The 15354-nt window shown below is 41.7% G+C and overlaps 1 protein-coding gene across 2 annotated transcripts in view; it reads right to left on the bottom strand.

The window, feature by feature from the left end:
* The window catches only part of CNBD2 (cyclic nucleotide binding domain containing 2), a 65705-nt gene that overhangs the window by 48393 nt on the left and 1958 nt on the right, over window positions 1-15354 (bottom strand). For both annotated transcript variants that reach the window (XM_059706036.1, XM_059706037.1), the window contains exons 2-3: window positions 3197-3334; window positions 281-334 (exon numbers count right to left, since the gene is read on the bottom strand). In XM_059706036.1, the coding sequence (XP_059562019.1) occupies window positions 281-334; window positions 3197-3334 (192 nt within the window). The remainder of the gene's footprint in view (window positions 1-280; window positions 335-3196; window positions 3335-15354) is intronic.

Below are 15354 nucleotides of genomic sequence, written 5' to 3'. Positions count from 1 at the left end.
GCTGTTTTCCCACAGGTCCAAGTGCAGGAGCTCTCCCTGCTGGTTCTGCTCAGCTATAAAGCAACAAACATGTGGGGTGGGGGGAGGCTCACAGTCTCGGAAGGGATCACGGAGATCACCTGTTTTATAGATGAGGAAACTAAGTGGCTAGTTCAAGGTGACACACTGCGCTGGTGACAGAACCTGGACTGAACCCAGGTTCTGCTGCCCAGCCCAGTGCTTCTTCCAGGCCATGATGCTGAAAGAAAATTCCCAACATCAAAGTCAGAACCATGCATACCGACTCTGCCACGAAGTCCATGGTATCAAATGTGATTCGGCCTTGCTTCTTTTTCTGGAAAAAAAAAAAAAAGGAGGAGGAGGAACAGGAAGGATAATCAACAAGACTGCATAGAATTCTGCATCGAAACTCTTCTGCATACCCGGACCACTGTGGTACACAGGAAGCCATGGGAAGCCTAACAGCATGGCTTCTCATGTCCACCTCTGCTCCAAAGGTCAACTCAGCACAAAACTTGGGCCCAGCAGTGACAACAAATTGTTGTGAAGAGAAAAGATGGGGGTGTAGAGAGGAAAGGAGAATAAAGAGAGGAAGCATGAAGAGAGAAAAGTAAGAGGGGAAAGAAACAAAAGGGAAAGGATAGAGGGAAAGAAAACAACAGAAAGGAGGGATAAAAAGGAAGAAACAAACGAAGCCAACCTTCATTGACCACCTGTAACGAACCAGGCATGGAGCATCTTCCTTATCTTACTCCATTTCACCTTTAAAACAAAGCAGGCATTACGCCCCCTTTTGGATTTGAATGGCGTGAAGAACTTGCCCAAGGATTACCCAGCAAATAAATGGCTCCCGTCTAGAGGATGGCCAGGAGGAAGAGGAAAAGGTCTTAGGGATGAACTAGTTAAACCCCATCTCCTAACAGATGCAGAGAAGATGTGGAAAGAGTAGAGAAAGGGACAGAGAGAGCAGGGAGAAATATGTAGAGGGTGTAGGGCTGAAAGAAAAGGACAAACAAGGCCCTGAGCACCATACAGGGCCAAACCAAGACTTCCCCCCTGCCCCCAACACACACACACACATACACACTCACACACACATCTCTCTAGCCCAGTGGTTCCCAACCTTCCTAATGCTGCGACCCTTTAATACAGTTCCTCATGTTGTGGTGACCCCCAACCATAAAATTATTTTTGTTGCTACTTCATAACTGTAATTTTGCTACTGTTACGAATCGTAATGTAAATATCTGATATGCAGGATGTATTTTCAGGGGTCGCGACCCACAGGTTGAGAACCGCTGCTAGCTAGTCCTCATGTCCTTTCCCAGAGCCCACTCAGATCTCTGTGCTCTCCCCTCACTTATAGTTTGGTGATTCTCAGGGGGCCAATGAAGGAAAGAGGTAATGTTCAGAAGGATCCAGATTTACATACTCCACTGAAACCAGTCTTTGGCTCTCTCTGCCAGACCCTATGCTCCAGCCCTCCAGCTCTCTGCCCAGCAGTCACATGACACTATCAACTCCCCTTGAGAGGCTTCTGCTCAAGGCCACCCTAACTGGGCAATGTTGTTAGATTTAGCTTCACACTCCCCTGATGACAAAACTAACTCTGATTTTCAGCTTCCAACTGCCCAAGCATCAGCCCAGGTCTGCTGGTAACCAAGGACTCCTGGTTGCCAGGGCCCTTCACTTCACCACTGCATGGCACCCTGAGTCAGAATGTCCTTCCTGAGAACTAATCTCAGTCTCTCAGGTTACAATTTTTCTATTCTACCCCTTCCCAGCTCAGGGCCCAACGATAGGACAGAATCTGGCTGTGGACTTGTTTGGTTTGGCCAACACAGTGTCTTCAAAATATATTAATTTAAATGTCTTTAAATGGGGCATGCCCTTCCTCTCCAACTGGCCACAGGCCCTTTCTGCTACATCTTAAACCAAGCCACACACATATAGTTATATTACCTGCTGGGCCTTAGAAAGCAATCTAAGCCCTAGCTGGTTTGGCTCAGTGGATAGAGCATAGGCCTGTGAACCCAAGGGTCCTGGCTTCCATTCTGGTCAAGAGCACATAACTCGGTTGCAGGTTCCTCCCAGGCCCAGGCCCTGATCAGGCACATGCAGGAGGCAACCAATCGATGTGTTTATCTCACATTGATATTTCTCTCTGTCTTTCCCTCTCTCTTCTACTCTCTCTAAAATCAGTGGGAAAATATCCTTGGGTGAAGATTTAAAAAAAAAAAAAAAGCAATCTAAGACAACCTTCCTTTGCCCTATTACCACCACCCCACTCTCCCTCTCCTTGGCTACTTTCCTTCAGAAACCACTTTGGGAAATTTCTTGGAGTAAATCGCTGCATGCAAGGAGGAAGCAGAGGCTGTCACTCCAGGAAAATAGGCAGGGAAAACTTTGGAGCCCTTGATAGTAATGAAAACAACTTTGGAGAACCAGAATAAGTTAACGGAATGGTGATCAACTTTTCTGAGCCAAAAAGGGGCTCATGATCTACCTTTGGGATAAAACATTTAAAATGGGTACATTCTAGAAAATCTAGAAAACATGGTCACCAGAGCAAACGGCCCAGCAAATGTTCCCTTCTCATTTAAGTAAGGAGACAGGAAAGAAGGGAGAGGAGGTAAATGGCTGGTGGACATTCGAAAACTCAACTGGATTGCTTCTGGCTCTTTTGATCACTGTTGGAATAGAGATGGCTCCTTTCCCACTCCCAATGTTTGCTTCCACATGGAGTGAGTTGTGCTAGTTGAACACTACCAGCCCCTGGCCTTCCATACTGAGGAGTGACAAACTCCTTGGTAGATGTACAAGGAGAAGTGGCATGATCACCCCCTTCCCCTTCCCTCTGTGTTCATATTCTGCTTTGCCCTTCTCTGCTGGGAGCTTAAGGCTGGAGGCTCCGCTGCTGTAGTGGAGACCTGCTGTGGTCTAACACTGCTTGTGACTGCTTGTGCAAGGCTGTCTAACTTTGGGGTTCAGTATTAGGTAAACCTCTCACTTGATGGTCCAAGTCATCTTCTCCAATATAAATGTCATCATTAATGTAAGTGATAGTTGAATTCTCCCTTCTGCTTTACCTTTTGTCTTCTTTCTCAGATGGCACAGAACTGGGACTGGGGAGTGGGGTGCTATTTATAGGACCCCCCCTTAAACCCTGATAATCCTGCTGAGTCCAGCTGCTTACATCCCAGAAGGAGAAGATAGGGTGCCTTCTGCGAGCAGTCTCAGTGATCAGATATTCCCGGAATCCTCTGAGGCCTTGGCGGAACATTTTACATACTCGGATCATCACAATGATATCTAGGATGAGCCGGTACAGTCCCTGTGGGAACAAAACAAACATGAGCAGTGAAAACTCTGTTTTCAACCATGAACAGCAGGCTGGATAGTGCAGAAGATGAAATGTAATAGGATTAAATGCAGTGGGGTGCTGGAGTGATTATTACATTTTCAGGAAGTTTTCAAGACTATTGAAATCATACTGGTAGCTTGAAACTGCCCACAGTGGGAATATTTATGCCACATAAAGACTGGCAATTACGAGCCAGTGTGCCCGGTGGTCAGAGTGGGACCATCCTGATTGCAGCTCCTCAGATTCATAAAGGACACACTGAGGGGGAAGACTCAGTGAGCACCAAAGCCCCACTGAAGCAAGCCTTGCCCCAGAGGAGTGTCTCCAGCACAGAAGATCTCCCACTGCAGACACAGCTGATTCTCACAGGCAATTGGCCTGGAGGTCAATCCCTCCCAGTGATACCTACAACAATCAAGGCTTAACTACAACAAGACTGTGCACAAAGCCCACAAGGGGGTGCACCAAGAGAGTGTCTACCTCAGGTAATTGGGGAGGCTGAGCCACTGGGTCCTATAGGACACCTAGCACAGAAAGCCACTCTATCGACACAGCGAAGCATAAAAAAATGCGGAGACAAAGAAACAGGACACAAATGACAGAAATGGAGGAAAGCAAACGACTGGATATAGAGTTCAAAACCACACTTTTAAGGTTTTTCAAGAATTTTCTAGAAACTGCCAATAAACTTAATGAGACCCTCAAGAAATCTAATGAGACCCTCGAGGTTGTGATAAAGGACCAACTAAGCATACACTGACTGAAATAAAGAATATTATACAGACTCCCAACAGCAGACTAGAGGATCCCAAGAATCAAGTCAAAGATTTGAAATACGAAGAAGCAAAAAACACCCAACCAGAAAAACAAAAAGAAAAAAGAATCCAAAAATATGAAGATAGTGTAAGGAGCCTCTGGGACGGCTTCAAGCATACCATCATCAGAATTATAGGGGTGCCAGAAGAAGAGAGAGAGCAAGATACTGAAAACCTATTTGAAGAAATAGTGACAGAAAACTTCCCCTACCTGATGAAAGAAATAGACTTACAAGTCCAGGAAGCGCAGAGAACCCCAAACAAAAGGAATCCAAAGAGGACCACACCAAGACACATCATCATTAAAATGCCAAGAGCAAAAGACAAAGAGAGAATCTTAAAAGCAGCAAGAGAAAGACAGTCAGTTACCTACAAGGGAGTACCCATACGACTGTCAGCTGATTTCGCAACAGAAACTTTGCAGGCCAGAAGGGAGTGGCAAGAAATATTCAAAGTGATGAATACCAAGAACCTACAACCAAGATTACTTCACCCAGCAAAGCTATCATTCAGAATTGAAGGTCAGATAAAGAGCTTCACAGATAAGAAAAAGCTAAAGGAGTTCATCACCACTAAACCAGTATTATATGAAATGCTGAAAGGTATCCTTTAAGAAGAGGAAGAAGAAGAAAATGGTAAAGATACAAACTATGAACAACAAACACACATCTATTAACAAGTAAATCTAAAAATCAAGTGAATAAATAATCTGATGAACAGAATGAACTGGTGATTATAATAGAATCAGGGGCACAGAAAGGGAGTGAACTGACTATTCTTGGGGGGAAAGGGGTGTGGGGGATGCAGAAAGAGACTGAACAAAAATCGTGCACCTATGGATGAGGACAGTGGGGGGAGGGGGAGGGGGGAGGGTGGGGTGGGAAATGAGTGGAGGGGAGCTATGGGGGGAAAAAGAGGAACAACTGTAATAATCTGAACAATAAAGATTTAATTTAAAAAAAAAGACCGGCAATTCCTAAATGGGGGCATCTGCCTCCCCAAGGGGCAGTTGTTAAAATATTAACCAGTATAGCTTTCGTTAAATGTCAAGTCCTTCACCTTGGTCCAAAAAATAAAGAGCAAAAGTAAAGACAGGATGTGAGGGGTGATGCAGAGAGCCTGAACTTGGGAATTAGGTGGATCTGAGGGAAGAATGATGGATAGATGCAATATTGCTGGCTTTAAAGATAGAGGAAGGGGACCACAAGCCAAGGAATGTAGGTAGTCTTTAGAAGTTAGAAAAGTCAAGGAAATGGATTTTTCCCTGGAACTCTGAGAAAGGAACAGCCCTGTTAACACCTTGATTTGAGCCCAGAGAAACTCATGCCAGACTTCTCAGCTATATAAGCTAATAAATTTGCAGTGGTAAGCCACTAAATTGTGGTAATATGTTAGAGCAGCATAGAAAACTAACATAACACCTACTGTAAGATGGGACCATCTGATCTTTTCCCTGGGAATTTGGAATTGGAACTGAAAACAAGTCCCAAATACGAATTTGGGAATAAAGGCAGTCACTCTCTATCTGCAAGTAAATACAGGGAATAAGGAAGCAAATCCAGAATGTGAAACAACCTACAAGTTATCTAACCCAGTTTCTTCAAAAAGTCAATTTCACGAGGAATAGAGAACAAGGTGTGGAGGCTGTTTTAGATTAAGACTCAAGAAACATACAAACAAATGCAAAATAAAACCTTGACTGGACCGTAATTCATCATAAAAATCTGTAAGATACATTTTAGGAACAAATAAGGAAATTGAATATGACTGGATATTAGGTGATACAGGGAATTCATTTTAACTTTCTTAGTATTGTGGTTGTGCTCTTAAAGTATGCACCTTGCCTGGCCGGCATGTCTCAGTAGTTGAGTGTCAACCTATGAACCAGGAGGTCACAGTTTGATTCTCAGTCCAGGCACATGCCTGGGTTGCAGGCTTGGCCCCCAGTGTGGGGCATGCAGGAGGCACCCAATCAATGATTCTCTCTCATCATTGATGTTTCTATCTCTCTCTCCCTCTACCTTCCTCTCTGAAATCAATATATATATATATATATATATATATATATATATATATATATATATATATAATGTAGTTTTTAAATGATTCAGCAAACATACACCTGCATACATGCACATAAGCACATAAAGCCAATATGGCAAAATGCTGACTGTAAAATCTAAGGGATGATCATTATATATATTTCAACCTTTATTTTTTAAAATTTCCATAATTTTAAAAATGCAAAAACTATTTTTTTAACTTCTGATAATAAGGATATCATAAACAAAAAAAAACAAACTTAAGATTGGAAGAATATATTTGCCATGCATATAATTAACAAAGCACTACTATCCAGAATTATAAAGAATTATTATTACAAAGGATTAGTAACCAGAATTTTAATTTTAAAAATTCTACAGCCCTGGCCAGTGTGGCTCAGTTGGTTGGCTGTCATCCCATTCACCAAAAAGTTGCCAGTTTGATTCCAGTCAGGGCACCTGCCCACGTTGCGGGCACAATACCCGGTAGGAGGTGTATAGGAGGTAGCCGATTGATGTTTCTCTCCCTCTCCCTCTCCCTCTCCCTCTCCCTCTCCCTCTCCCTCCCTCTTGCTCTCCAAAAGGGAGGGAGGGAGGGAGGGAGGGAGGGGGGGAGGGAGGGAGGGGGGAAGGAGGGGGGAAAATCCTACAAATAAAAATAATAATAACCCAATCAAAAAATGAACAAATGATATGAACAGGTAATTCAAAGGGAAAACTCAAATTACCTATACATAATGAAAAGATTCTGAATACCACTAGAAATAATAGAAATGGAAATTACAGTAACACGATACCATTTGCACTTATCAGACTGGGGAAAGAAAAACATGATGCAACTATGTTGGAGAGCAAGTTGGCAGTATTTTTTAAAGTTGAGGATGTGTGTCCTTTACAATCAAGAAATTGTATGCACTTTATATATACACTTTAGAGAAACTTACACATGTGCACAAGAAGATAGCCGTGAGGGTGACCATGGCACACTGTAACGGTGGAAAGCTGAAAACAACTGGTCTCCATCAGTAGGGAACACATCAACACATTATAGTGCAGTCACAGGACTGAAAATAGCACTAGCTGTATATGTCAATGTGGATAAAGTTCACACATAATTTTGAGTGGGGAAAAGTGAAATACGATGACATTTATGCCATTTTAAAAAATGTGCCGCATACTATACAGTTGCTCTTGGATACTTCCCATAGCTATGTATATATCCATATGTAATAAAATTTAAATATATAGATAGGAAGGGTACATATCAACCTCAGGAAAGTAGCTACCAGTGATGAGAAAGGGAGTGGGATGGTGAGGAACTTCACCTACAACTGTAATCTTTTCTTTAAAATTATATATCTAGCTCTAGCTGGCTAGGCTCAGTGGATAGAGCATCGACCTGCAGACTGAAGGATCCCAGGTTCGATTCTAGTCAAGGGCACATGCTTGGGTTGCAGTCTTGATCCCCAGTAGGGGACATGCAGGAGACAGCCAATAGATGATTCTCATCATTGATGTTTCTACTTCTCTCTCCCTCTCCCTTCCTCTCTGAAATCAATAAAAATATATTTTAGATTTTTTTTTTTAATCCAGATGGCGGCGATATAGGCAGATGCGACCCAGGTCGTGTCCCGGAGCAAATGGAGTGAGCAGCTGAAACTAATAACACCCACCCCGAATTGGCAAAATTGCTCAGCTGGTGAGACCGTTTGCAGCCGGGAAGGGCAGAACTCCCCTGGAAAGGTAAAAAAAAACAACAGGGATTTGGGCAGGAAAGTTTGCCAGACCTCTGAGCCCAGAGGGTCGGAGGGAGACCGCGTGGCAGGCGGCCGCGTCCCTTGGGACAGGCACAGCCCCTGACTGGGGAAAGGAGATCCATGGGATTCCTGGCGCCGCCGGGGGATTTGAGAGCTGGGTTCTGTGATCACAGAGGACGGAGCCTAAAGGGGGCAGCCTGAAGAGCTGACCAGACCATGCAGTGCCAGTAAGAGAAGAGCTTACAGAAACCAAGCCTTCCCCGTTTCCGCAGCCCGGCGTTTGTTTGTTTGTTTTCACTGAATCCTGTTCATAAGATATTTCGGATACAGAGACTCACCTGTGCTGAAGAGAGGGAGAGGGTGCGGAGGAGTGGAATCTGGGGAGAGACTGAGGAGAGAAGGGGGGGCAGGAGAGGTGGCAGCGAATTGAGTGCTGAGACACCCCTGAGCCCAGGACTGGGGCAGCCATTCTCTCTGGAGAGTGAGACTCCTCCCCCCAGCCCCCAGGCAAGGAGCACAGCCACACCCAGATTCCACCCTGAATGAGATCAAGGATTAAAATAATCTGATCAGTCCCTGGGAGTTAACAGGGTCTGGCCTATAGAGGGATTTTCAATCCCAGCAACAACACAGAGCGGGTAACTATTAAGGAACCAGCTCTGGATAATTGACCTCTCCAAATCAGTTTTAAATGCGATAGAGAAGCCATATAGCCTCAGAGGCCAACCCCAGAACACTGCCACCCAGAGGCTGAGCCAAAAATTGACTCTTTGCTAAATACAAAATAAGGCAGTCTGGGAAACAAATACGACCTGCTTTAAAATAAGGACTGTGGTTTACAACACAGAGGAACAGTGTATCGCAGGGAAACTCAACACTCTCCTGAATACCTGGCAGGACTATAAAGGCGAGCCAGACTGAAGAATAGAAGAACTGAAGGACCTTCACTACTGCAAATTTTTTTTTTCTTTTTTCACCTTTTAACTAAGAAACCAATATTTTTTCTTTTTTTTTCTTCTTTATCCATCACCCAATTTTACCCTTTTAATTACTGCCTTCTTATTTTTAACCAGTATTATTACTGCTACCATTTTACCATTTTTTAAAGTGCCATTTTATTTTTTCTTTATTTTATTTTGGGATTAGTGTTCTCCATTCTATTTTCATCGTTATATTATTAGTTGTTTCTAGTTTGCATCCATCTCCAGGGAGCTGTTGCTGGAATTTGTTGGGATTAGTGGCGGTTCTATAGGAGTATTCTCCTCATATAAAAAGTCTCTTCCCCTCTTCCACTTCATTCTCTCTTTTCGCTCTTTTTTTTTCTTTCTTTTCTTTTCTCGCTTTTATTTTCCCCCATCCTTTTTCCCAATTTCATTTTTGCACTCCTTTTTTTGGTCCCTACTTTTCTTTTCTTTTTTCTCTTTTATCTTTTTCTCTTCATTCTTCCTTATCCCCTAATTCTCTTCATTTGGGTGGTCACCTTTATTTGGGGTTATTAATATCGTGAATATATTTGTGTTTAGTGCCTGGTACGTGGTGCCTTGTTGTGTTGTATTTTGTGCCTTTAAACCAACACAGCAGATCCAAGCAACAGCAGCCTCCTGAGCACCACACCCTCTGCTGAGGAACAGCAGCTGTACGTGAAGCCTCCCCCCACCAGCCAGAAGAGCCACCACAGCTGTGAACAGCACCCACCAGAGGAGCTGCTGACAACTGAGGAGCAGCTGCTACTGCAACCGCCCGAAGAACAACCACAGACCAAGGAGTCACTGCCACCCAGGGAGCAGCCACTGAACGACTCAACGTCTAGATATGTCAGTGAGATCAAACATGGGTAGACAAAGAAACCCCCAAAGGAAAGAGAAGGAGGACTCTCCAGAAAAGCAGCTAAGTAATACAGAGGCATGCAACATGACAGAAAAAGAATTCAGAATAAGGGTCCTAGAATGCATAAACCGGATGGAGGAAAAAATCAACAACTTCTATAAGAAGCAAGAAGAAACAGATGAAAAAGTCAACTACCTATGCAAGAAGCAAGAAGAAACAGATGAAAAAATCAATAACATATGGAAGAAGCTAGAAGAAACACACGAAAAAATCAACAACTTAAGTAAGACCCAAGAAGAAATGAAGAGTGATATAGCTGCAATAAAAAACACCATTGAAAGTATCAACAGTAGACTAGGAGAAGCGGAGGACGGAATTAGTGAATTAGAATACAAGGAAGCAAAACACACCCAAAATGTACTGCAATTGGAGAAAAAAATTAAAAGACAGGAGGAGAGCCTAAGGGAGCTTTGGGACAACATGAAACGAAACAACATACGAATAATAGGGGTGCCAGAACAACAGAAAGATGAACAAGGATTAGAAAACCTATTCGAAGAAATAATATCAGAAAACTTCCCTGAGGTGGGGAAGAAAAAAGTCACACAAGCCCAGAGAGTCCCAAACAAGGTGAACCCGAAAAGACCCACACCAAGACACATCATAATTACCATGGCAAATGTTCAGGACAAAGAGAGAATCTTACAGGCTGCAAGAGAGAGACGGAAAGTTACATACAAGGGCTCTCCCATTAGATTATCAAATGATTTCTCAACAGAAACACATCAGGCCAGAAAAGAGTGGACAGAAATTTACAAAGTGATGCAAAGCAAAGGACTGAATCCAAGAATACTCTATCCAGCAAGGCTATCATTCAAACTTGAAGGGGAAATAAGAAGCTTCACAGACAAAAAAAGACTAAGAGAGTTTATCACCACCAAGCCAGCAATGCAAGGAATGCTAAAGGGACTGGTATAAAAAGAAGAAATAAAAAGCTCAGAAAGAAAACAGCCACACACAAAAAGAAATGGCTACAAACAAGTACCTCTCAATAATAACTTTAAACGTAAATGGACTAAATGCTCCAACCAAAAGACATCAAGTGGCTGAATGGATGAAAAAACATGACCCATACATCTTCTGTCTACAAGAAACCCACCTCATTAGAAGGGACTCACACAGACTGAAAGTGAAAGGATGGAAAAATATCTTTCAGGCAAATGGTAAGGAAAAGAAAGCTGGGGTAGCAATACTTATATCGGACAAAATAGACCTCAAAGTGAAGGCCATAACAAGAGATAAGGAAGGCCACTTCATAATACTAAAGAGATCAATACAACAAGAAGATATAACCCTGGTAAACATATATGCACCCAATGCAGGAGCACCCAAATTCATAAAAAAAACTCCTGGAAGATATCAAAGGAGAGATCGACAACAATACAATCATAGTAGGGGACTTTAATACACCACTGACAGCACTGGATAAGTCCTCTAGACAAACAATCAGCAAAGATACAGCAATCCTAAATGACTCACTAGATCAGATGGACTTAATAGACATCTTCAGAACACTTCACCCCAAAGCCAGGGAATATACATTCTACTCATGTGCTCATAAGACATATTCAAAAATAGACCATATATTGGGTCACAAGCAAAGTATCCCCAAATTCAAGAAGATTGAAATCATAAAAAGCATCTTCGCAGACCACGATGGCATAATATTAGAAATAAACTATAATAAAAACAACCCAAAATACTCAAACACCTGGAAGCTGAATAGCATGCTATTAAATATTGATTGGGTTATCAATGAGATCAAAGAAGAAATTAAAAACATCCTGGAAACTAATGACAATGAAAACACAACAATCCAAAACCTATGGGACACAATGAAAGCAGTCCTGAGAGGGAAGTTTATAGCTCTACAGGCCTATCTCAAAAAACAAGAAAAAATGGTAGTAAATCATCTAACTCTACAACTCAAAGAATTAGAAAGAGAGCAACAAGAAAACCCCAGAGTGAGCAGAAGGAAGGAGATAATAAAGATTAGAGCAGAAATAAATGACATAGAGACCAAAAAAACAATACAGAAAATCAATGAAACCAAGAGCTGGTTCTTTGAAAGGATAAACAAGATTGACAAACCTCTAGCCAGACTCAGCAAGAAGCAAAGAGAGAGGACCCAAATAAACAAAATCAGAAACGATAGAGGCGAAATAACAACAGACCCCACAGAAATACAAATGATTGTTAAAAAAATGCTATGGACAGCTCTACTCCAACAAACTAGACAACCTGGAGGAAATGGACAAATTCCTAGAAAAATACAACATTCCAAAACTCAATCAGGAAGAATCTAAAAATCTCAACAGGCCAATAACTATGGAAGAAATTGAAGCAGTCATCAAAAAGCTTCCATCAAACAAAAACCCAGGACCAGACGGCTTCACAGGGGAGTTTTACCAAACATTCAAGGAAGAACTAAAACCTATCCTCCTCAGACTACTACAAAAAATTCAAGAGGAAGGAACACTTCCAAGCTCATTCTATGAAGCCAGCATCACCCTAATACCAAAACCAGGTAAAGACAACACAGTGAAAGAGAATTACAGGCCAATATCCCTCATGAACATAGATGCCAAAGCCCTCAACAAAATCTTAGCAAATCGGATCCAGCAGTACATCAGAAAGATCATACACCATGACCAAGTAGGATTTATCCCAGGAATGCAAGGATGGTACAATATCCGCAAATCAATAAACGTGATACATCACATAAACAAATTGAGAGATAAGAACCACATAGTCATATCAATTGATGCAGAAAAAGCATTTGACAAAATTCAACACCCATTTTTGATAAAAACTCTCAGTAAGGCAGGAGTAGAAGGATCATACCTCAACATAATAAAAGCCATATATGACAGGCCCACAGCCAACATCATACTCAATGGACAAAAACTAACACCATTTCCCCAAAGACAGGAACAAGACAGGGATGCCCCCTCTCACCACCCCTGTTCAACATAGTACTGGAAGTGTTAGCCATTGCAATTAGGCAAGAAGAAGAAATAAAAGGCATCCAAATTGGAAAAGAGGAAGTAAAACTGTCCTTATTTGCAGACAACATAATATTATACATACAAAACCCTAGAGACTCCATCAAAAAGCTACTAGACTTAAAACATGAATTTGGCAATGTAGCAGGATACAAAATTAACCCCAAGAAATCTGAGGCATTTCTATGCACCAATAGTGAACTTTCAGAAAGAGAGATTATAAAAACAATCCCGTTTACCATCGCACCAAAAAAATTAAGCTACCTAGGAATAAACTTAACTAAAGAGGTAAAAGACCTCCACTCAGAAAACTACAGGACGTTGAAAAAAGATATAGAGGAAGACATAAACAGATGGAAGAACATACCGTGTTCATGGATTGGTAGAATCAACATCATTAAAATGTCCATACTACCCAAAGCAATCTATAAATTCAACGCACTTCCCATTAAAATACCAACGGCATACTTCAGAGATCTAGAACGAACTTTCCAAAAATTCATCTGGAATAAAAAAAGACCCCGAATAGCTGCAGCAATCCTGAAAAAGAACAAAGTAGGTGGGATCTCAATACCAGATATCAAGATGCATTACAAAGCCACTGTTCTCAAAACTGCCTGGTACTGGCACAAGAATAGGCATATAGATCAATGGAATAGAATAGAGAGCCCACAAATCGGCCCGAACCAATATGCTCAGTTAATATTTGACAAAGGAGGCAAGAACATACAATGGAGCCAAGATAGTCTCTTCAATAAATGGTGTTGGGAAAATTGGACAGATATATGCAAGAAAATGAAACTAGACCACCAACTTACACCATACATAAAATAAACTCAAAATGGATAAAGGACTTAAATGTACGACAGGAAATCATAAAAATTCTAGAAGAATCCAAAGGCAACAAAATCTCAGACATATGCCGAAGCAATTTCTTCACTGATACAGCTCCTAGGACACTTGAAACTAAAGAAAAAATGAACAAATGGGACTACATCAAAATAAAAAGCTTCTGCACAGCAAAAGAAACCATCAACAAAACAACGAGAAAACCCACTGTGTGGGAAAACATATTTGCCAATGTCATATCTGATAAGGGCCTAATCTCCAAAATTTATAGGGAACTCATACAACTTAACAAAAGGAAGATAAACAATCCAATCAAAAAATGGGCAAAGGACCTAAATAGACACCTTTCAAAAGAGGACATTCAGAAAGCCAAGAGACATATGAAAACATGCTCAAAGTCACTAATCATCCGAGAGATGCAAATCAAAACAACAATGAGGTACCATCTCACACCTGTCAGACTGGCTATCATCAACAAATCCACAAACGACAAGTGCTGGAGAGGATGTGGAGAAAAAGGAACACTTGTGCACTGCTGGTGGGAATGCAGACTGGTGCAGCCACTATGGAAGACAGTATGGAGTTTCCTCAAAAAACTGAAAATGGAACTCCCATTTGACCCTGTGATCCCACTTCTAGGAATATATCCCAAGAAACCAGAAACACCAATCAGAAAGGATATATGCACCCCTATGTTCATAGCAGCACAATTCACCATAGCTAAGATCTGGAAACAGCCTAAGTGCCCATCAGAAGATGAATGGATTAGAAAACTGTGGTACATCTACACGATGGAATACTATGCTGCTCTAAAAAGGAAGGAACTCTTACCATTTGCAACAGCATGGATGGAACTGGAGAGCATTATGCTAAGTGAAATAAGCCAGTCAATGAAGGAAAAATACCACATGATCTCACTCATTCATGGATAATAGAGACCATTATAAACTTTTGAACAATAATAGATACAGAGGCAGAGCTGCCTCAAACAGATTGTCAAACTGCAGCGGGAAGGCCAGGGAGGGTTGGGGGACAGGAGGTAGGGGGGTAAGAGATCAACCAAAGGACTTGTATGCATGCATATAAGCATAACCAATGGACATAAGACACTGGGGGATAGGGGAGGCTAGGGGACTGTCTAGTGCGGGAGGGGGGGGAATGGACACATATGTAATACCCTTTGTATTACTTTAAGCAATAAAAATAAATAAATAAATAAATAAATAAATAAATAAAAATATATTTTAAAAATAAATAAATAAAAAATACCACATGATCTCACTCATTCATGGATAATAAAGACCATTACAAACTTATGAACAAAAATAGATACAGAGGCAGAGCTGCCTCAAACAGACTGTCAAACTGCAGCGGGAAGGCCGGGGAGGGTAGGGGGGCAGAAGGGGATGTAAGAGATCAACCGAAGGACTTATATGCATGCATATAAGCATAACCAATGGACATAAGACACTGGGGGTAGGGGAGGCCAGGGGATTGTCAAGGGCGGGGGGAAAAAAGGAGACATATGTAATACCCTTTGTAATACTTTAAGCAATAAAAAAAAAAAAGAATACATGTACTTAAAAAAAAATAAAGTTATAGAACCTAAAAAAAAAAAAAACTACAGTGGGAAGC

Source organism: Myotis daubentonii, chromosome 8 (assembly GCF_963259705.1).
Source record: "Myotis daubentonii chromosome 8, mMyoDau2.1, whole genome shotgun sequence".
Lineage (NCBI taxonomy): Eukaryota > Metazoa > Chordata > Mammalia > Chiroptera > Vespertilionidae > Myotis > Myotis daubentonii.
The sequence above is the reverse complement of the archived record's forward strand: the minus strand, read 5'-3'. Positions and strand labels throughout refer to the sequence as shown.